Raw genomic sequence first — 24,037 nt, forward strand, 5'->3', positions numbered from 1 at the left:
GGGATATGGTACTGACTGGAGCATAAAACAGTCTTGCAAATAAAATTTTCAGGTTGTACTTCTACATAGGGTATCTGTTTCCCTATCTAACCTCATTTTAACAGTATATCTAGTGGACAATATATGGAAAGTGTTTGAGGTAAATCAATTAAGAGGCCAAAGGATCCCAATAGATCATGTCTTCATTTTTTAAGATTTATTTATTTATACAAGAACTGGGGTGCAGTCAAAGGCGCAGGAGGGTGAGTGAATTCACCAGAGACAGAGCCCCTAGGGAGCAGCACAGGCAGACAGAGCAAAGACACTGCTAAGGGGAGCAGCAGGCGAGACAGGAGAGGACTGCTCGCCATGTGGGTTGCTCTTTGGCTGGCTGGGAATTGAACCCATGCTGCAGAGGCTGTGGGCAGCTTCACAGCATGGTGCTTAAGCTGCTGCACCACTGAGGAGACCCAATAGATCATGTCTTCTAAGAGAAGAGGCCAATGGAACAGGAGGTAGCCTAAGATGCCACAGCAAGTCAAAAGGACAGTGTCAGGAACAGAATCTGGTCTCTGAAAACATGATGACTCTCTTTATGACACTACTCTGCCTCAGAAAAACATAATGACTCTCTGGTGTTAAAAAACAAACAAGAGTTTATTTTAGATCACTTCACTCAATGGGTAAACTTGAGGATATCATTTAACCATGACATTCAATCAAGTTCTTTTCTTTTGGCATCTCCACATTTCTCACTTTCTTGAGCATTAGAAGGCTCATGGATGAACATTTTAAAAATTGAAGTATGATATTTAATGTAATGTCTTTTGAAAGGGAAAAAGGAGCTAACACTTCAACATTTAAAATAAAATTCTGTGTATTATTAACATGCATAAAGATAAAACAGGTTAAAAAGTTAAGCACAAATATCAGAAAAGTAGTATTATAGATAGTTTAGCTATATGGTAATAAATTATGAAGGTATTCTTCAATGTTTGGAGAATGAGAAGCTCTTAACATAAATAATTTCTACTTAGTGCCCCCCTCTCCACAAATTTTCCCATCATCCTAATACTAGATAGGAGAGAAAGAAAGAGGCAGCAAAGGTTAAAGATTGTTTTCCTTTATATCCTGCCTATGGCATGCCCTTAGTCTTCCTGAACAAGTCCAACACAGTGTTTCAGTTCTTTCTGGTTGAGTTTTATCTTCCATGTAGGAATGGAGTAAAGTCTAAGACGAGTATAAATTGAAGGTTGAATGGTTAGAGAACCAAACAAAGCTGGTTCTATGCCCAAAAGAATCTGGAGAATTAATGCAACATGATTGATATTAGCTTAAGATCTGGGATGAGGTCATTACTTAGGACCTGCTTCTGGGCCTTCCCACTTTATTAGTCTTGGAATATTTTCAGTATGCTTTGGTTTCAAAGCATTCAACTGTCTTTGCTGAGAACTCTAACCACATACAGTACATTACCAATAGTCTTTACTTACCACAATGGGTATCTCTTCATTTGGACTATTCTAGCATTTTATTTGGTACAGGTCAACTGATAATAGTGACAAACCCCTTGAACTTGCATGAAAAATAATGCTTTTTTCACTGCCATAGACTCTGTTCTCCATCATATCTCTTGATATTAGAGGATTTAATATATGCGTTCTCTCCTTAGCCATTATGTTACCTCATTTCAATTATTTTCCCTAGTATACTTTACAACAATTGGTGCATAGCAGGCACTCAATAAATATTTGTAGACAAATGGGTTCATTCAATGAAAAGTATAACAGATGCCTACCAAGTAACTCCACAGATGTTCAAACAATGGCTTTGCTGACAGACAATTAATTATGTCTTCTGACAATTGTAATGTCACTTCAAAGTCTGGAAGGAGATGATTATCTGTGTGTTTTAGAGAAAGTTGTGGGGAAAGTGCAGGTGGGGGGGAGGAAGGTGGTTTGGAGGGGAAAGGGAGTTGAGTTCACAGTTATGAGTATTAGTGTGTTGTTTCAGATCAGAAAATGCATAATTAGCACATGTAGGTTTAGGTCTCAACTCCAGCCATCTCTTAGGAAACAACCATAGACAACCTATGAATTGAGACTTTTTCATTCCAGGGTACACAAGTTTGCCAAGTTTGCTCCACAATTATAAGGCAAATGTTGTTTGATTGTGAAGTTGGAATATTTTTTTCCTATTTTTCCTTTCATTCTATGATAATGAGAATGGTGATCCCAAGGTAACTGAATGAGTGGGTTTTGCTGTATCCACAGTAAGAAACACCTGGTGGTGATTCATTGTCTTGAAGGGATCAAGTTTAAGTGAAAATCATTTATAGAAAATATACTTAAACATGGGGTGAAGGATGTCTTTCAATGTGATGCTCTGACCATCTCACTCAATTTAGATGGAACAGAAGAAAGGTGAGGAGGTAAGATATTGCCCTGGGAACCAAAGACTACAAAGGGACACTGTGGTATGGGAAAATGTGACATAACTTAAAATAGAGAATCTTAACTATGTAACATCCATTTGACTAATTTCAATCCTTAATTTTCACAGAAAACACATGCAAAAAAGATCAAATTCAAGGTTGTAGGTCCAATTTTCACTACACTTTATTGAGTAGCTAAACCATGTATTGCACTACTTCAAACGTTATCCAGTACCTACAAGTGATTAAAAAAACAAACAAACAAACCAAAAAACAGGAATGAGAAAGTCTGAGTTAAAATCCATGACTTTCATTAAGTTACTTGTGAAACTACGTATCTCACTCATTTTCATCATCTCTAAAAATGAGGGGGTTTTCATAGATAGCTCTAACATTTTATAAACCCAGAGAGTGCTAAATAAATATCTGTTAAATGTACACATTATTTACCATCTACAGTTTATGTATACCATGTCTTGCCACCGGGCATATAAATGTCTGCTTACAACTTTAATTTATAAAAGTTACACATATGAAATATCTCTTGAGTACTAAGAGCAAGTTCTAAGAGCAAAGATGAAGACACATCAGTGAATTAAAAATTATTGCTTTCAATAAGACTTAGATTCCAGTGGGGACAATAAACAACAAATATTTAAAAAGTTATTTGATGAAGATGAGTAAAAGAGTTCTCTTGTACTTGAAAATCAAGTAACTCAGGATAGTTATGTTCATAGGACCTAACAAGTTATTGATTTGACTTTATTATTTTGAATGGCAATTTGTACCCAAGTTTGAATAAGGAATATCCAGGTCTGGGTTTACGTAAGGCTAGCCCAATCTTCCCCCTCTCTTTGGTGAGCATCCCCACTACTCCTCTTCCTGTTAGCAGAAACCAATTTCTGTCCTTTGCTCAGAAAGGAAATTTTGGCCACAGAGTTCAAAACACTCCATCTGTTTGACCTTGAATGGGTCATTAGTGCTTGAGTTTTCTGGAAAATGAATGATTGTCCTAGATAGTCTAAAATTACATTCTTTCTTATGATATCATAAATCTAGGTTTCTAAATCAATGCTTAAAAACACATTTTATAGTCAAATTAATTAAAAATTAACGTGTGCTAAGACAGAACACATCAAAAGCTTAGGATTATTACTTATTTAGGACTATAAACATAAATTGCCTGCAGCAAACATTTTACCAGAAATCACTACCACAAAAAGGAAATATATTTAATGTCTCATTAACTAGAAGATATTCTCATGACCCACAGATACCTTAAACAAAAAGCTATAAAGAAAAAAAAAAACCTAGAAATCCATTTTTTCCCCAAATCAATAGAACCTTTTTCAAAACCACTCATTTTCTAATTTTTCTTCCACTGGAGTTTTTTTTTTTTAATTAATTAGGTCATTTTTTCTGTGTAAATACAGTTCTTTAGGCTTCAGGTTCTATCTCTACTAAAGGAGTTGTGTATCTTGAGTCATTTCTCAGTTTGCAATTGGTGGAACATTTTGAAAACAATTTTCTTGATACAAAATAATAAAAACAATGAAATAGTTATCACTTAGAACCTGTCAGTTAAATCCTCTAAGCACTTTCCAAACATTCACCTGTTCATTATACTTATGAAAAAGCAAAGAGTCTGTTAACTGATCTTATAGGCCATGATCAAGATTATGCTAAGTAAGCATGAGGGTGGAAAGAGAACAGGATCTCCAGTCAGTCACTGGGACCCAGTGCAAGTCTGCCATTAAAGAATCTATGCCTGGCACGGGTAGTGGAGGAGCTGGGGCAGGGCAGACCCTTAATCACTCAGCGCCCCTGTGTTTTCATATGCCAAATGGCCACAGATACACTGATGACTAGGTCAGATGATATAGCAAGCATAAAACTCTCTTGCAAAGTATGATATAAATGTTAATTGTAGTCATGTAATAATCATGATAATCTAAATTAGACATCAGAGGCATAGACTAGCTTGATTTCCAAGCAAGTTTAGACATTTAATTCCCTGAATGTCAGAGTTGGACAGTATTTTCAAAGTTTAATCTCATTGCCTATGATATGCTAGACTACCTATCCCCACTTCCCCATCAAGGGGTTACTGGACTTTGATTTAGACTCTTCCAAGAACTTGATTCTCTGAAAAAAAAAAAAAGTTATTCATTATACTAAATGGGGTATGCTAGCTTCCCTTTACTTGCCTTTCTTGCTACCTTTGCTATCACAAATATTCACTTTGATGCTGATTCTACATGGGATTCCTCCAATAGCATGAGGGCTCTAGGTTTTCTTTTCTTCATATCTTCCACTCTACTTTAAATAGCAGTTTCCTGTTTCCCAAGCAAATAAGTTCAAATCCTCTATACACGCTTACTTACTGATTATTTTTATAAGCCTAGGAAAAAAATTGACTATCATCCCCATTTTGGGGGGCACTCATGAACATTCACTGGGGCTCCGATTTGCTCACAATGAAAAACATATAGCACCAAGTCTAGTGAGCTGGTTTTATCAATAGCACACATATTAGGTGGACTGTGCATTAGGGCCACACTTTTTTTTTTTAATTTTCCACTTCTGAACAACTGTCCTTTGACACAGTAAAGCCTAGTTTTCCTACAACAAACCTCTGGGTTTATGCAAAATTTCTCAATATACTTCACTAAAGATACTCACAGATAAACAAAATATTCTCAGAAGAATGACAAGTTCTCTGAAGAGAACTTACCTAATGCTGATTTGAAAACAGGGATTCTTCAAATAGCTCATGGAATAATTTTAAGACTCACACACTTCAGTTTTTTAAAAAGAAGGAATAAAACAACACCATGTAAACAATGCCAAGATAATTACAGCTTCCTGCATAAAAATAAACTGGTAAATATTTTCCATGCTTCCTCAGATACACTGCAACATCCATTTCCAGATAGTCTATATCCCAATGGTGTTGTCTGTGGCTTAAGAGTCTTCACACCCAGAAACCATTACTTCGGAAAGACTCTGGCCATGGTCATAGGCAAAGATATGTGGACCCTCTCACATACAAATGTGCTTTTTCTTTTGTAATGCATGGAATCAACAACTTAAGAGACTAGGTGTTACATGTAAAACTCTTGAATAAATTCAAAGAGATATATCTCAAGGCTATTCAGAATACAAACTTAACTATCCCTTATATACCCCCCCCAAAAAAAACTAACTGAAATATAAACTCCAATGCTGACCACTAGCCCTATAAACCTCCCAGCTTTGATATCTTTCCAGCGATGATACCTTTCTCCATTCATTTTAATAGCTATTAAATTTTTTTAAATTCACTCTCTCCTATTTTAAATTCTGAAGTTTACCCTAAATTATAATGGCATATATAATCTATCTCCCCTTGATCTTATTTGTCTACCCCTGAATCTGAGAGTTTCCTCTAGTATAAATATAGCTTTCTCTTGCCCAGGGGAACAAGTTGTACCAAGATGCAAACAGGTGAGACAAGGTATGCAGTCATGTGGCAGGTGAGTTGGATAGAAGGCAAGTTGCTTTGTTAACTGAATTTGGTGAGGTTTTTTCCCTACTTTTTTAACTTTCTTAAGTTTCTTCATTGCAGGGCTTCCCTGGTGGCGCAGGCGGTTGAGCGCCGCACCGTGAAGCTGTCCGAAGCCTCTGCAGCGCTGGTTAGATTGCAGCTGGCTGGCCGGCGAGAATCCCACATGGAGAAGCAGACCTCTGTCAGACCTCTGACAGACCTCTGTCTTGCCCTTTGCTCCCCTAAGCAGTGTATTTCTTCAGTCTGCCTGTTCTGTTTCCCGCTCTGTCTCTGGTGAATCCTCTCAGCCTCCTGCGCATCTGGCCTGTACCCCAGTTCTTGCACAAAAATAAATAAATCTTTAAAAAAAAAGTTTCTTCATTGCATTGGGTAGTAGTTTTTGTTTGTTTGTTTTGTATTTGACCACTCAACAGCACCATTATCCAATGGAAAGACTTTATATTCCCTTTAAAAATACTTACCCAACTGGTGTTTTATGCTTCATCCTTTGGGGTATTTACTTCATACTATAAAGCAACACAATTTTTGATGAAAATATAGGAGGATGGCATGGTGCTACACTCAATGTAGCACCACTTTGGAAGAGATCATTAAAAAAAAAAAAATGACCCAGCTGTGATTCACTTGAAGGTTCCTGCTTGAAATATTTTATCAAGGAGGGAAAACAAGATGAGAAAACAAGATGAGCTGTAGCTATTAGTGATTTCTGCCTTCTCTCAAGGTCAACAAAAGGGCTACATTTAGCTACCACAGTTGACAGGAAGTTACTAGATATGCTGTCTTTCTGAAGTATGTAACATAGCCATGACAAAAAGCCTATGGTTAGTGTAACATCAGTTAACTTAGGAGTTAATGATAGCTAAAAATATATTGCCAGTAACATTGAAGTCTAGGATAAAAGAATTATAGCTCTGAATGATGTCTCACTTGAAGGTCATTATTTTAGAAGGGAAAAAGATTCTTTAGTGCACAATCAGGCAAATATCTATTTGCCCATCCATCCATCCATCCATCCATCCATCCATCCATCCATCCATCCATCCATCCATCTATCCATCTTATTTAAAAGTTGTAGACATGATGAAATTTCTACCCAAAATACTTTAACATGTTGCTGGGATATTGTTCAACATAACTACAATGCTCTTGCTATATTCAAGAAATTAACATTGATGCATTATTTAATAAAGTTTTCATATTCAAATTTCTCTAACCCTGCTCCAAATACTATATAGATTTTTATCCTCTGGATTCAGAATCCAATCAAGATTCATCCTTTGCATTTGAATGGCATGTCTCCTTAATTTGAATTGTCTCTTAGGACATTGACTTTTTTTTTTTAAAGGGAGATAATTTTTTTTTAAGATTTATTTTTATTTATTTATACAAGCACTGGGTACAGTCAGACACGCGGGAGGGTGAGAGAATTCACCAGAGCCAGAGTGGGGAGAACAGGCAGAAGGACCGAAGTACACTGCTGAGGGGAGCAGCGGGCGGCAGGAGAGGTCTGCGCGCCATGTGGGACTCTCCTCCATGGCCGGGGAGCAGCCGGGGATCAAACCGGCGCTGCAGAGGCTGCGGGCAGCTTCGCAACCTAGCGCTCAACTGCTGCGCCAGGGGAGCCCATGGACATTGACATTTTTGAAATGTTCAGGATGAAACCTTGAAGAATGTTAGAACATCTGGATTTGCCTATTTCTTAAAGGTTGAGTCAGTTTAAATGTTTTAGCAAGACAATTACTTAGGTGATGCTGTGTACCTCCTACCACATCAGTTCATCCGTCAGCTTCTCCCATTATTGGTGATGTTAAAATTCATCACTTGTATTAAGGAGGTTTCCATCAGATACCTCCATTGTAAGGAGATATTTTCTCCTTTGTACTTAATTCATCTCTGAGGTGATCTTTTCACATCTCTCCCAATACTTTTAGGCTTACTATAATTACATTTCTTTAATTATAAAGAAAAATTGTTAAAAATGCTGAGAACAGTTTCATAACAACAACAAAATATTAAATACATGTGTGAATCATTTAAGAGAAAAAGAAGAAAGGACTGCATGGAAAGAAAGGAATATGACCACAGTGGAACCTGCTCCATTGGCTGCATTTATCTGTATTTTGTGTCCTCACTCTCTGTCTCTCTCATTTAACAGGAGCTCTTTGACATTAAAGCACTTACTGTACCTCAGCAAATCAGCTATAGTGCCAAAGAAAATTCCAACATTTTGGGCAAATTGATGGAAAAAGAGAGTAGGTGATGAGGATAGTAATGCAACAGACATTCTTTTAAGGTTGTATTTGGCAATGCCATTTCCAGTCCAGAATGGAAATAAGGTACAATTCTGTTAGAGAATCTAATCTAGATACAAACTCACTGATATATAGTCTTCCCCTCACTTTCAGGCCGACTTACTCATTGTGTCTTTTATGCTCACATCACACCTCAGGTAGACCTGACACAATGTTGATATCTGCACTGACATCTCTTACATCAATGCCTCTCTCCTGTCCTTCTCAGGAACTTGGAAGTTCCATGACGGCACAACCTCTGCACCTGGGTGTCACTAACACCCAGCACAGTGGCAGGCATGGAGAATATACTTAAGAAATATTTAAAGAATGGGTTAGTAAAGGATAGTTCTGTTGTCCTTTGCTTCCTGCTTTTACCTAGTAAGTAGATTTGGCATTTAAAGTATGGTATTCTGACTATGGAGTCACATTTGTGATCACTATGGATGGAACGGTTCTCATAGCATTCAGTTTCAATGCACAAAGACTCATTATGTAAGATAAAGTCCTTAGCCTTTAATCAGACATTAAGAGCCCTAGTTCCGGTTAGTCTCGACCTACTTCTCCAACCTTATTTCCCAATATTTGTTCCTTTCAAAATGGGTGTTTCACTCAAATGATTTCCATTCCATGTTATATTAAAATTCACCTCATTACAAATGACCTCCCTTCTCTACTGTCTTCCCACTGCCATGTCTCTGTTAGCTTACTTTTAAAGATTTACTCAAAGGCTAACTACTTCATAAACATGTTTCTGTCCCTGCCTGGAACTGTCTCTCATCTTTTTCTGAAGTCTCAAAGAGACTTGCTGAACTTTAATTAAGTCACTCGTCACTTTCTGTCTGTGTTATGACTAAACACCATAACTCCATCCACATTCCCCGTTAGACTATAAGCACCTTTAAAGGTAAGACCCATGTCTGCCTGTCTCCATATGCCTCCAACACCTTAGACAGTAGTTGGTACATAACAGACAATTGATAAATGTTTTCACACATAAATTTTCCTTGAATAATCCTGGTCTTGGTTCACATTTTGTTCATTCACCCATCTCTAGTTTTTCATCTCATTATCACCTCCACAAACCTTCCCAAAATATCCAATCTCAACTTTTGGAGGTGATGGATATGTTTACTATCTTAGCATGATAATGGTAAAACAAGTATTTATAGAAGTCTAAACCCACCAAATTATATATATTAATTAGGTGAAGGTTTTTGTATACCTCTTATACCTCAGTAAAGCTGTGGAACAAGATCTGAGAGTTGAAGAAAAATGTATAGACCTGGAGCCTGAATTCTAATCCAGTCCTGCAACTTACTAGCTGTTGACATTGGACACATTAGTTTACATTTCTATGCCTGAATTTCCTACTCTGGAAATAATAATATTTATTTCACATTTATTTCTGTAAGGATGAAATTTTTAATTTCTACAAAGTGCATAAAACAGTACTGCCATTTTTAAGCTCTCAATAAAGGTTAGTTGTTATTCCAAATTCTGTCTCATGGCTAGTAATCCTCATCTGGCAATGATTACTTACCGGTTGGTGACATATGTTCTATTTTTGCTAGGAACTTAAATTTAAATCAAGTATTATTAATGGATTTCTAATGAGTATGTCTTGTTTTCTGAAATAAATTGCAACCCTCAGGAGAATGGGGTAACTTTGATTATTGAGCATATTCTACATGCCAAGAAGTTGGCTAAGTGCTTCCTATAAATATTTTATTCAATGCTCACAATAACAGTATGAGCTAGCTATTATTTCCATATTATAGATAAAACAAAAAAAATGAAGTTTTACAGAGGGTAAGTAACTGGTTAAAGTCTAAGCTGTAAGTAGTAGAGCTAAAAACAGCTCTTGAAGGCAAAAATAATATTTAATTTATATGTTTCCCAGAGTGCTTAACATGTACTCATTAGCACAATCATTCCCTATGCTCACTTTTCTTTATAGCTATGTACTATGTTGTTGTGATATTTGAAGCACATATACTTGCCATGTTAGCTTTTAATTTTTAAAATATGTTAATAGAGACCATATTTTTCACTATTATCATGTTTTGAATTTTTACAAGTTTATCTTACACTCTATATTAACTTTTCTCCCTCATTACTGAGAAAAGCATGGCATACATACTTTAATATAACTAGTGACTTTTTCTTTTACTATTTATGTATTTGTGTTTATCTCCACCAATTTATGCCTAGTTTTTAGCTTAATCATTATACTTCATGGATTAATGATTTTTCTATAGTGAACTTACTAAAACTGAGAGAAATGCTAGGACATTTACTTTATGCTTTTGATGGGAAATGAGGTTCAGGCTGAGAGAAAATACCCTAGTATTGCTCAGCCAGTGCAAAGCAGAGAAGGGACCAGAACCAGACCTCTGTATTCCCACTATTGTGCCTTCAAGAAAGCTACACAGCCACCTGCATACAAATAAATGCCAAGCTGTTTTATACTCTAATACCTGCAGGTCCATCTTCATTGTGATTTTGGACCAGTGTTATCATACTCCCAAGTGGGAAGATTTGAAAAAAAAGGAAAAAGTAAAAGCTCTGTGCAATTTCCACCTCTGAGCCTTTGCCTTCAACAACCCCCTGATACAATGTCTATTCTCCATATGTCTGTTACTCAAAGCATAGTTCTCAGATGGATGTCTGACTAAGGAATGCTTATCACCCTGCAGAGAGACAAGTATAGAAACAGTATTTTGAAGATATTACAGCAATTTAACAGAATAATTTATCACTGTGAAATTTAGAAATGATGAGACTTGGTCTTCCATTTTGTATTCTTAAATTTCACTTTTTAGTAGTTGCTTTATATTGTACTATGTCAACAAACTGGTCTCTAACAGACTGAGGAGGAGACAGCCTTTTATTACAGAAGATTTGAGAGGCCCTACTTAAAGGGTCCAGGGTCAAGTGTCACCAATTCTTCAATAAACCATTCCTGATGAACATTTGACCTAAACCTCTCATGCCTCATCAATTTACTTAGACTGGTTATTATTTATGTGATTTATTAATTATTCTGTCCCAAGGACTGGTTATGTATCCCTAGCAAATTACAATTGTCATAAAATTCATAAATTCACATTATACTTATGGACAAGATGGGTTAATTTGCTCATTATTATTCACAGATTTGAGGAGAGGAGAGGTTTGAAAAAACACAAAAGGAACAACTTTTCCTGAACTGAGGGAAAGAATTGAGACAGCAGTTTAGACTATACTCAATTCCAAGGTGTGCTCATGAATATTTAGTCCCAGTGAGAAATCTGAACACATACATGCAAAAACCCTATTTTTCTGCTTGATAAAATGTTAATAAATTGTCAAAAGTTAAGTTTTAAAATCAAATTTGTATCTCAAGAAACTGCTTGGTACTGCTGAGGTTTCCGTACATGTTAAACAGATACCACATTTATATCAGTTTCACAATTTAGTTCCCAGAAGTGCTCAGTCTGAGCATACATACCAACTCTAATGCATCCTGAGTCAAATCCTTTACCACTGCACTTGATAATACTCCTAATTATCAGTGAAGGAAGATAGAACAGGACATTTACTTGAGAAGTCAGCTCCAGAACCTACTCACCAAAATATTCATCAGCAGGTGGATTTTCCATGTCATACAACATCTTTTTGGTCAGATGTTCAAGCTCATCTTCAGGGCGGAATGAAGGGGGGGCAGCTGGAGGTCCCATTGATCCTGTTTGTCCACCCTGAAAGGCAGAAAACACACAGATCCTTAAGTGCAATCTAGACATCAACTCAGACAATCAGTGTTTACACTGTAGAGGAAAAAGAACAAGACTTGGCTGATAGGAGACCATGATTTTAGAATCAGTTTTATTAGTTATTCCGTGTCTGACCTTGAACACATTACTTTATTCCCTTGCCTTATGATGAGTCATCTAGCAGGCTTTGGAAATCCATATTTATCACAGTGGGACTCCATTTCACTTAACAATTGCTAAGCAATCATGTATAAGATGTATATTTATTAAAAGATGAATAAATTGAGCTTTCCTCCTTCTGGAACTTACAGTCAAGTGAGAGAGGTAGGCACATTAATAATTAAAGGTAAAACAATGGCAGAAAGGGTGCAATCAGAGTATAGAAGTGACCTCTCCTGTAGTCTTGTCACGGAACAACCCCGATATCAAAACGGGTTGCCTGGCTGTGGGTCCTCACCCACGTGCTTAAAAGGGACTTATTAATACTCCACTATAGGCACACACAAAAGGTTAATAAAAGGCTTATTTACAAGGGAAAGGGAATTAAGGAAATGTACAACTCAGGGAGAAAATAGGGAAATAAAGTCTTTAATGCGTCCTACCCGATCCGCTGACCTGGAAACCCAAAGGCACTCTCAGAGATGGCCGAATGGCTGCTAGCTGGCAGAGAGCCAAAATGGGGGATCTCCAAAGCCCATGTGTCTGGCTTTATACCAAACCTGGCTGCTTAACCTCACCCTCAGGTCCCAGCCACCTTCCCTTTGGTGGTGATGGGATTTGGAGTTCCCAGTATCTTTTGGCTTTGGTCTGGAGTGGGTGGTGGAGTCCACAAAGCCTGTATGAAATTAGCTTTAGGACATCCTTTTCCCTCTAACAGTCTGAGAGAAAGAATTCTAAGGGAGAGGCAGCAGCCCAGGCTAGGATTATTCAGCCAAAGGGGCAGAAACATACTAGCTGATAGTAGTTGGCATAAAGAACTCTTGCATTTCTGGGCCATGTATACCATTTGAGATAAGAAATGAAATAAAAGATCTGATTTGGTAGAGGGGTTGAGAAAGTGCAAGACTATGTGTTTCAGTTAAAGATGTTGAGTCCTTTTTTCTCCCAGCACTATATACAGCCAGATATGGAATGGGGAAAGTTAGTCAGTTGAGTTGACATTGGGCTGGTGCTTAAATATGTAGATAAGCCATAATTATAGCACCACAGGGAGAGAATTGTTAGGTGAAAGAGCACTGGAGTTGATTAACCAAAAATCCCAAGTATGTAGAGGAAGAAAGGCCAGATGACTTCTTTGTGCATGGTAAATAAAAGGGGATTTATTATATGGGGTTGTCAGAAAGTCATGATGTATCTTTTCTGTTTTTCAAGCATCATGACTTTTCTGACAACACAACCCAATATTTTCTGTTCCCTATATTATAACTTTGACTACTGCCAAACATCTTCAATCATTATCAAACTAGCCACTCTGTTATAAAAGGTTGAGAAATGATGATGGTATCCACCATGGCTAATGGGCAGAAATGAGAATGGCAATCCTCATTCTTGATGTTTATATATTCATAAATTCATTGACCAAGAGTTTCTTCTTCTATGAATAGTTTACAAGAATCAGTACAATAAACTGCATATGCATTCAGTGATTATCTTCACTATACTAAACAAATCTTTGATGTGAAATCCTATAAAGTACAAATGTTTCATTCTTACTTACAACTTCAAGATGAGTGTTATTTTTTTATGTGATGATGTCTAAGGCATGAAATGCCTTATAAATAGATGTGACATTGTTGCTGGTATGTATTTGGCATTTTCACATGATTATCTTCCATTTTTAGATTAAAAGAATGCATAGTAAGTTATAGTAAAGATATGCAGAAGGCTGAAAAAGGCAGGAATCTGTTATGTTGGTCACTAATCTTACCCCTGGGATTTTATTTCCTTGCTAGAAAGTTTAGATTGAAGATCAGAAAGCAGCAAATAAACCATGGCTTGTGGCAGGTGAGAGGGACAAAAAAATAGAGCAGCATCCTGGGATATGAAGAATCATTATCTCAACCTATTCATTGTGAGATCAGGAGATTTACTCAAAAAAGATCATGGAAAGGCTAGATATGATAAAGTCAAGACAAGATACCATTCTAGGTTCATAATTCAATGAACATTAAATGTTAAGCTTAGGGTCTCTATAAACTACAAACACCTGCCCTAGTGGAGTGAGGGATAAAGGAGCTATTGAATCACTCACTTACTCGTTTCCTGATTAGTTTATCTGCTCATTATACAGCATCAATTTTGTATACCCTCTGCAAGCATCAGAGAGTGTGACATAGATATATTAGACAAAGTCTTTGCCTTTGAGAGGATTGGCGTATAATGAGTGTATAGAAGTAAGCACAAATGATTAAGGATAAAAAGCACAGTGTACTGGTGGGAATCTATGCTATTATTATTAAATTTAAGTTGCACAGATAGTACTACTTTCAAAAAACTATAAAGAAGTACTTATAATAAGAACATAAAATTAAATGACCAATGCTGGTCATAGGATGCATATTTAAGAAACAAAAAGTAACGACTTGTCTATCCATCCGTTGATATGGGGTTGCCTAAACAGGCAATAACACGCAATGGAGACTTTAAGAGTGTATACAATAAATCTACATATATAAGTATGAAAAGATGACCCAGCCATATTATCAAATGGACAGATCTGGCTATAGGGTATTTTAAATGATGTTTCCATTTTTGCAAAGTAAAAATAATTTTATTATCCACAGATCTACATACAGATAAGGAAAAGGCTGAAAGTTCTCAAGTGTGAAAGGGGATTATCTCTGAGTTTGGAACCTGGGAAGGCTTTCACATTCTAAGTTTATATTTATTTCTATCATATAAGTCTACTTCTATCTATAGTCTTTGAAGTATAACTTGTTAAAATGTGGTAAATTCAAATCATAAAGATATTCTGAATGCTAACAAAACCCTGGCACTGGATTAGACCTCTGTCCCAGGTCAAGTTGGGGACTGTGAGGGCAGCAGCAGGCCATAAGTGAGAAGCAGTCTGGTGTGTATGTGTACAACTGCAAGTGTCTTGCTGTTTAAGACAGGAGAGGCCAGAGATAAGAAGGGTAGGCTAATGAGCTGTCATGCCAGACTGAGGGGCTTAAGGCTTCTCTGCTATAGAGAAGGCTATAGGCGTTGTGTGAAACCAGGAACAGCTCTGAAAAACTCATGCATTAAACTCCCTATTAGAAGAGAATGAAGTCCATAAAAATGAACCTGCAATTTTCTTACAGCTTCAGGAAGTTCACAGACTGTAGGGAACATATCTAAAAACCCAGGCAATAGAAACTGATTGGGGATTTTCATCAGAGGAGTGAGCTAATCATATATACAAAGTTATCTGTGGGTGGAGGGTAAATGAGAGAGTTGTGAGACCGAAATGAGATGGGGAGTTAAGAGCATAATATTTTTTGTTGTCTAAGTTAGTAATGGGACCTCCATCACATGGTGCTGGCTTTAAGTATGGAGACAGATTTAACTATGACACTAACTTGGGATCTTTAGGAGCTTGTGAACTTTCATTATTTCAGATTTCCTTCTAAAAACAGGCCTGCATATGCTACTTCACTGACGTTGGGAAAATTAAAAAAGATACGGCTTACATCTCATTCTGTATAGAGCTTAAGTACAAAGCACAATAACAAAGGGACTTTGGATCACCCGTGTCTTGAGAGAGATATTATTCCAGTGCAGGTGACAAAATTATAGATGAAGCTGGGAAAATGATTTATATCCCCACCCACCCCAGGTCAGCAATTATGAAGAACTTGAGTCCAAAACTTGGGGTCACCTGACTTCAAATTCCATGCTTTATTTCACATATTTTCTTTTCATAGAAAAAGTACTAGAAAGATATGTGAAAAATGAATGGAACTGACTGTTTTAATTTACTTAATTTATTTTTTTTAAGATTTATTTATTTATTTATTTATGCATACAGGAACTGGGGTATTGGCCAGAGGTTCAGGCAGGGGTTGAGAGAATTCACCAGAGACAGAGTGAGGAGCAGAACAGGCAGATCTATTGAAATACACATCCTGACAGGAGCAGCAGGCAAGATAGGAGAGGTTTGCTGTGCCATGTGGGTTAGCTCCCTTGTTGGGGATTGAACTCGTGCTGTAGCAGTGACTGGCCATAGTTTGATAGCTCTGAGACTTTAACCCCTGTGCCACCAGGAGGCCTTGACTATTATAATTTAAATCAACAATAATTAAAGAAAACCTGATAGTTCCTGCTGCTAGTTATAGGGTGAACCCTCAGGGAATTAACACAACTTATTGTTTGGGCATAATCTTTGCTCCCCTTTGAATACAAACTGAGGCAGCAGGAAGGCCAGCTCTATCCTCTCTAATTCTATGCCAGCAATTCATAAACAAAAGCAGAGACTACTAATTGCTCACCAAATCTCTTCCTTCTGAGCACACAACTAAGCCACATTTCCCAGTCTCTCTGCAGTGAGATGTGGCCTAGGAACAGGGTCAACTGTTTGCCCTGTGGAGAGCCAAGCTCTGATCAGGTTGAACCTGTCTCATTTGTTACAGAAGGGGCAATGGGAAGGAAATATGTCCAAAGGTTAATCGTTGAAAGTATTGGGAAAGTGGTTTATATTCTTTATAAGTTTCCTTTTTCTACAATGAAGTTTTATACGAGTTATAAAAAGAATATGTATCTTTTTTCCTTACACAAAAAAAAAAGTCAGAAATGAGAAAATGTCCAAATGTCTGCAACTGATTCTTCCCTGCCAAGCTATTGTTTCCTGCTAGGGACCACCTGATTATCCTCCCAGGGAAGACTTAATAGGAAAACTACAGGCAAATATGGATCCAGACCCTGGTAAAAGTTGTGGTAAGACCATGCAAAAACAAGGGCAGTTTTTGTGAACAAAACTTTGGTAAGAAAGAAAATTCTGCCAGATTAAGCCTAACACAAGTAACAATATCATCATATTAATATAACACTTGCTGGTATTTGAAATGTTTTATATATTCTTATTGATACACAGGGACCCATAAGAACAGAATACCTATTTTTCTTTCTAATCTTAGCTCTGCTTTGAACTTGCCCAGTAATTTTGAGCAACTCAAATCTACTCCCTGAGCCTCAGTATCTTCATGCAAAAATGAAGTTTCCAAAAATGCCAAGATTCTATTCTATCACTTTTGTGTCTGTAACATGCAGGGTACAAGCTCACTTCAGATTTTATAGTGAAATCACAGATATTCATATTTATGGATACTTTGTTGTCATTAAAAACAGAAACACTGAGTTAAGTAGAAACCTCATTATTACAGAGATTTCCACTTACAGAAGGATTTATGCCACTTGTCAGCATCCCCTGCAACAAACTAGAACTTCATTCAGCATTCTGAATCTGAGTAAGCAGCAGCAGGTCACAGGGTTTCTGCAGCCTACTTAACTTTCACTCCATGGGGAGAATGGACTCAAGACCATGCAAAGATGAACTACCATCTCTTACCACCACCTCTCCTTGAGGGGAAAGGGAGAATTCCTTTATTCCTTCCAAAGAGGGGAAAAAAAAAAGCACGGTAAACAGCCTGCATGAAGGTATACACAGAGAAGACTCACAGGAAATACCACCTGACATCTTTGTTACCAGCAAGTTAACTAAATATATACTCTAAGGATCCATATTGCCAAAGGCCTCTCTGCTATTCATCATCAAGTTACTCTGATGTTGACCACAGTGGGGGTCATTTTCATCCCTTGAGTACCTGCCACCGATTTTCTAGTTACATAGTGTAGATAACTTCAACTTGGTACAAATCTGAACCTTACCAGAAAAGCACAGCCCAGGCAGATAAAACACCGGGAAAAGGCAGCCAAGATATTCAGAGAGATTACATGATAATGAATACTCTATCACTCTGGGTACCAGAGCTGCTCATTTTTCTTGTCCATTTGTAATGATGTACAAGAGGTTCCTTCTCTCAGAGGGAAAATAACTTCAATTACGTGTTCTTGAAAAAAGAAACATTGAAATTATCTTCTTTCAAAAGGTAGAATTAGCCCCATTTTGGAGCTGAAAGCCTGCCAGAAAAAAATATATTTCTGATATTTTTGTCCTCCCCACCCCCTTTTAACAGTGTCAAGTTTGCAGTTTACAATTTCCTGAGGCTGCTTCTCCTTTCCGACTCTCACTGAATTATCATAGCATATCCTCAGTGTCTGGATGGAGCACCCATTGAGGCCAACAGCAGATGGTTTGCTGGACACCCTCTCTGCTTCAGTTTAAAAACAAAGGGACACAGAGCAGGAAGTGGAGAGGCAAATTGCCTGTGAATATTTGCAAACCCATGAATGGACATTCTTCATAGCTTCATAGGAATTAAGGCATGTTCTTGGACCTTTATTCCTAAGTTCCATTTTCTTGGAGAATGAGTGGTAAGAGAACAAAGAAGATCCAGAAATGTTAAATTTAAAGGCTCGAGTCTAGTTTTGAAAATCATTCTAGTTAGTCAACTTTTAAGAGGTTGATTTATGATAGCATCTTTCTCATACCATGCATCAATATCTCTAAAATCATCTTTCATAGGCTGCATTCAGAGTTATAGATAAGAACTGAAGATGCTACTTGCAGGAGGCTGGAGTTGCCATATGTTCCTGCTGCCAGGGGAAAGAGCTGGGCCCCCACGACAGGGCTCTTGGGCTCTGCACACCATGGTGGTAGGGAGATGTAGGACAAGCTAAGGGAAAGTGGTCTCTCACTGCCCACCATTCTCAGGCTCCACATGCAATGGTAGAGTCTGCAGTGCCTGGGTTTATAGCCTGCTTGTTCTCAGGCCTAATGTCTAAGGCATCATTTTTGTTCCCTGTAGGTTTCCTTCTTTCTTATTGATTATTTCATCTATAAACTGGAAAACAGTACTATCTAACTCATATGAAGAAGCTTTGTAAAATATTAAGCATGAAATAAATAGCAGTTGTAATTACCAGGAGGGGCAGCTTACAAACTGCTAACAAAGATGCTTTTCTTCTTGGAAGTGGAATGTTTGCAGAGTAATAATATCTTTCCAGTAAATCTCCACTTTCTTCTTTGCTGATAAAGTACTTCAGTGTAGTATACCTGAATTTCACATTAATTGTTTTAACAAGAGATGTAATTACTTTGAGTTCTTTTAACAATAAATCTTGAAAATTCATGACATTTGGTGACTATATGCTTTGCTGGTTCTTCGGATTGTCAGTCTTTCTACATTTTAGCCTTTGGCACCAAAAAATAAATAATAAAGCAGGGCTCATATTTGGCTCTTCAGAGCAAAACAGTCTCCCTTATGCTTTCCTTCCCAGATAAGCTCCAGGCAGAAGAGGCACAACCTTTGATGCTCTTAGTACCTGGTAGGCAAGAAGTATCGAGAAGTTAGGTCAGAATCTTTTGTTAACCTGACTTGTTCTCATTTCACTGATTCCTCCCTCTATATTCTAAGTGGAATCTTCTTTTTTTTTTAAGATTTATTTATTTTATTTATGCATAAAAGAACTGGGGTATAGGCCAAATATGCAGGCGGGTGAGAGGATTCACCAGAGACAGTAAGGGGACCAGAACAGGCAGACTAACCGAAATACACTGCTGAGGGGAGCAGAAGGGGAGACAGGAGAGGTCTGCCTCACCATGTGGGTATCTGCTTGGCCGGTGGTGATCGAACTGGCACTACAGAGGCTTCAGACAGCTTCACAGTGCTGTGCTCAATTGCCTGCACCACCAGGGAGGCCCTAAGTGGAAACTTCTTAAAGGAGAAAGTCAGTTGGGGGGGGAGGGGCGATAAGATCTCATTCCACTTGCCCTGCTCTTACATAACACCTTTCATTGTTCTATAAGAGACTAAAATAAATTATTTCCAAAATGCTACAGCTAAAAGCTATCTGCATATATCACCATTAATTAGATTTGATACTTATTCTACACAGAGATTTGATCTAGCAAAGGCAAGACAACCACATGACATTATTTCCAATGGTAGGTTTTACCTCAAAAAAGAGTCAATATCAAAATTTGCTGAGTGTGAAAAACTGTTGTTAAAAGTTGTGTTTTCAGACTAAAAGTAGACCTTTAGTCTTTCCTCTGTTCCCTGAGTGGCTGACAATGACTTCCCTGAGAAGACATTTCATCTTCATGTGATTTTTTTGGAAGAACGCAAAGGACTAGTGTCTCCAACATTGGGAAGAAGGTTTTACCAAAGAGCTCTGGTTCCTATGCATTTTCCTGTGGAAAAACTATCCTCAACAAAAGCTGCACATACAAAAATGTACATCAAAGAGACATATTAGTGATTCTTTGACCAGAGTTCTGACCTGTTTTTTTTTTTTTTTTTTTTTTTTAAAGATTTTTATTTATGGGCCTCCCCTGGTGGCACAGTGGTTGAGTGCTGGGCTGCGAAGCTGCCCACAGCTTCTGTAGCGCCGGTTCGATCCCTGGACGCCAGCGAGGTTCCCACATGGCACGCAGACCTCTCTTGCTGCGCCCACTCATCCCCTCAGCGGTGTACTTCGGTCCTTCTGCCTGTTCTGTTCCCCACTCTGGCTCTGGTGAATTCTCGCACCCTCCTGAGATTCTGACTGTACCCCGTATTTGTATAAATAAATAAATCTTTAAAAAAAAAGATTTTGGGCCTCCCCTGGTGGCGCAGCGGTTGAGTGCTGGGCTGCGAAGCTGCCCACAGCCTCTGCAGTGCCGGTTCGATCCCCAGACACTGGCGGGGGTCCCACACGGTGCGCAGACCTCTCCTGCAGCGCCTGCTGCTCCCCTCAGCAGTGTGTTTCGTCCATCTGCCTGTTCTGTTCCCCGCTCTGGCTCTGGTGAATTCTCTCACCCTCCCGCACTACTGATTGTACACAGTGCTTATATAAATGAATAAATATATCTTAAAAAAAAAAGATTTTTATTTATTTTTATACAAGAACTGGGGTACAGGCCAGAGGTGTGGGAGGGTGAGTGGATTCACCAGAGACAGAGCGGGGAAGAGAACAATGAGACTGACTGAAATACACTGCTCAGGAGAAGCATAGGGTGAGACAGAAGAGGTCTGCTGCACCATGTGGAAACCTCCCTGGCCTGCTGGGAATCAAACCCGTACTGTGGAGGCTGCGGACAGCTTCACAGCGCTGTGCTCAACCCCCTGCGCCACCGGGGAGGCCCTAGACCTAACTGGTTTAAATTCACTGTGTTCAATGTGGGGTTTTATGAATTCCTTATTGCTAGATACATAGATCATGTCATAATTTTTGCTCTACAGTAAGAACTTTATCACGTTAAAGATTTTATCATGTTCAAAAACAGTAAGTTACTTAGATAATACATAATAATTATGTGTAGTATATATGCAAGAGTGCTACTGTGTGTGTCTGCAGGTATAAAAAACAGATACTAAAAGGAAGTATAGCGCATGCTTAAAGCTGAGGTCAGGATGGTTGGACTATTTTTTTTCTTTATAGTTTTTGAATTATCTCAGTACAATATAGTATAAAATGGGTGACACTTAAAAACATACACTTTATAAAACATGAGATTTCAGGGTTATTTTAATATATCTTCAGATACAGAGCCAGAAGAGAACAGAGAACCTATAGTGGGGATAATTTGTTGGAAAAAAAATGAAGGTACCTAGATTTTCAGTCTGATATGCACAGAAACACTTTCCTACTGTACAATCTGTTTCTATCTAGTGGGCTTGACAGATGCCTGAACGTGACACAAGACACTGAAATAACATGCAAATATGTTTTCGGTTTTAATATGCAAATATGATGCTTGGCATATCACTTTCCATGGCTGAGGTAAATTTCTGTTTTTGAGTTTTTCGTGGGAAATGCACACTGGCAAACAAATGGTTAACTCCCCATAGTTCACCTAACACAAGGTAGTTTTCATTTGAGTCAGAAAGGTTCCTGTTCAGCAATCCAAGGCAACCGGGATGCAAAAAAAGGGCATGTGTTTTGTTCAAATACATTGACACCCGTGGAAAACAAGTCCACCCTTTGACAGACATAACGATCACATTGGATTTCTGGGCCTTGGCAGGGAAGCAGGCAAAGTGTCTCAGTGAAAATAACAGAGGAAAGGCTTTTTGTTTGACCTGTGAAAATCAAATCAAAGTAACTCAACATGGTGGGAAGATTAACTTCTGGCCAGAGACAAAGAAGCTGAAGAACTCAGAAGTTCTTTGTTTCAGGATTCCAAGAAGTATTGAAAACTGTAGTCTCTGGTGAGATCTACATTAAATTACCCACAGACACTAGTGATTAGGCATTAAGGCAGTCATAAAGATAAGTGAGATACATCTAGTTCAAGGAATTGGTAATCCAGTCAGGAAAGCAAGGCACACAGGGGAGGAATAAAAGAACAAAGCTAAACATTGAGAATTGATGGTAATCGGTATGGCTCAGATTTGTTAGAGTACAGTCTCTAGGGACCACCCGCTAGGGATCAAATTCCACATCCACTACTTATGATTGTGTGACCTAGGGCAGGATGCTTCCTTTTACTAAGTATTAGTTGCCTAAACCACGGGTTGGGGGGGGGGGTGGTCAATGGAATTTACCTTGTGATTGAAATGCTATAGTTTATGGAAATCATTAACTGGCTGAACTTAATAAGAAATTATCATCATCCTCAAAGAGTACATCCTCTACTGTATAAATATCATGCGAGATGTCAATAGAGATATGAATTCAGAGAGAAGGGCCCACAGAGGACTGGAACATGCCAAAAGCTTGCCAAGAGGATAAGGGGCTTGAATTAGAATTTGAAGGAAAAAGAAAAAGGCTTTCACATTTCTCGGCTATTTACAAGCAACAAGGAACCCCAGGGCAAACACTAGACTTCATTTAACACTTTCCAAAGGAACAGTGTGAGTGTGTGTGTGTGTGTTTTATAAAGAAACAAATCAAGTTAGTGGTTTTGTTAAGTGACTATGTTAAGTGACTTCGCCAAAATCACACCCTTAGTAAGTAGCAGAGCCAGGAGCTAAACATGAATCTTCTGATCCAAGCTCAGTGTTTTTCCACTATTTTACAGCTGCCTCTATGTATTCATTTAGAAATATGAAACTTGCATGATCTATCATAAAGGTTAATCAAGATAGTCAACCTCACTGATTAAAGCATGATGCTAATTATACCAGAGGTTGGAGACCAATGTGGCCCCTTTTAACTTTCGGAAACATTGATTGTGGTGTAATGGAGAAAGTGTGGGCTTCGGAAGCAGAAAAAGGTGGTTCACATACTAAGTTATACCACTTACTCTGTATAACATTTCACGAGCTTTTTTTTTTTTTTTTTTTTTTTTTTTTAAATTTGTTAGCATTAGCTTCTTCATCTGTAAATGGTGTTGAAAGTGGACTGGGAGAAGGGATGTGTCCATTTAGAGCCACTGTAACATCTACAGTGATACATGACATATACTAATATATTATAAGGGCTCATGATTTGTATTGAATGTTCACAGTCTGTCAAATCTGAGCTACAGATGTCTTTCAACTGTGGCAGGAAGGTAAATGAGGTGAATACTCAGTGTCATTCATTAGCAAAACAGCAGAGGAAGAAAAAGTCTAAGCTTTGATACTGAATCTGAAGACCAGTAGCAATTAGTATTTTTAGTTGGTCATCAATCATAATTCAAATTATAGTATTTTTATTCAAGGAATATTTCTGTTCACAAACTCTGAAAAGCATGCTCAGTTTATGTATTTATTGACATAATTTATGAGGCTGAAGATAAGGCATACTGAGTGTTTAGCAGACCAGACAATGTTGAAAATATTTCACATTAATTAGCTCATGTAATCACCATAGCACAAGGTGGTTACCATCCTAATTTTACAAATGAGAAAACCAAGGTCCACAGATGACATTGACAAGAAAAGGGAACATGAGATTTTTGAACTCCAGAAATAACATGTGTAGCTACCACATAAACTGTCTCTGTTTCTCAACCTATCTGTATTTA

General features: G+C 37.9%; 1 protein-coding gene across 2 annotated transcripts in view; it reads right to left on the reverse strand.

Annotated features, from left to right (window-relative positions):
- The window catches only part of LPP (LIM domain containing preferred translocation partner in lipoma), a gene marked incomplete at both ends in the record, with an annotated part of 409,233 nt that overhangs the window by 137,005 nt on the left and 248,191 nt on the right, over window positions 1-24,037 (reverse strand). For both annotated transcript variants that reach the window (XM_084231570.1, XM_084231569.1), the window contains one exon: window positions 11,865-11,991. In XM_084231570.1, the coding sequence (XP_084087696.1) occupies window positions 11,865-11,991 (127 nt within the window). The remainder of the gene's footprint in view (window positions 1-11,864; window positions 11,992-24,037) is intronic.

This window comes from Talpa europaea (genome assembly GCF_964194135.1).
Source record: "Talpa europaea genome assembly, chromosome: 4".
Taxonomy (NCBI): domain Eukaryota; kingdom Metazoa; phylum Chordata; class Mammalia; order Eulipotyphla; family Talpidae; genus Talpa; species Talpa europaea.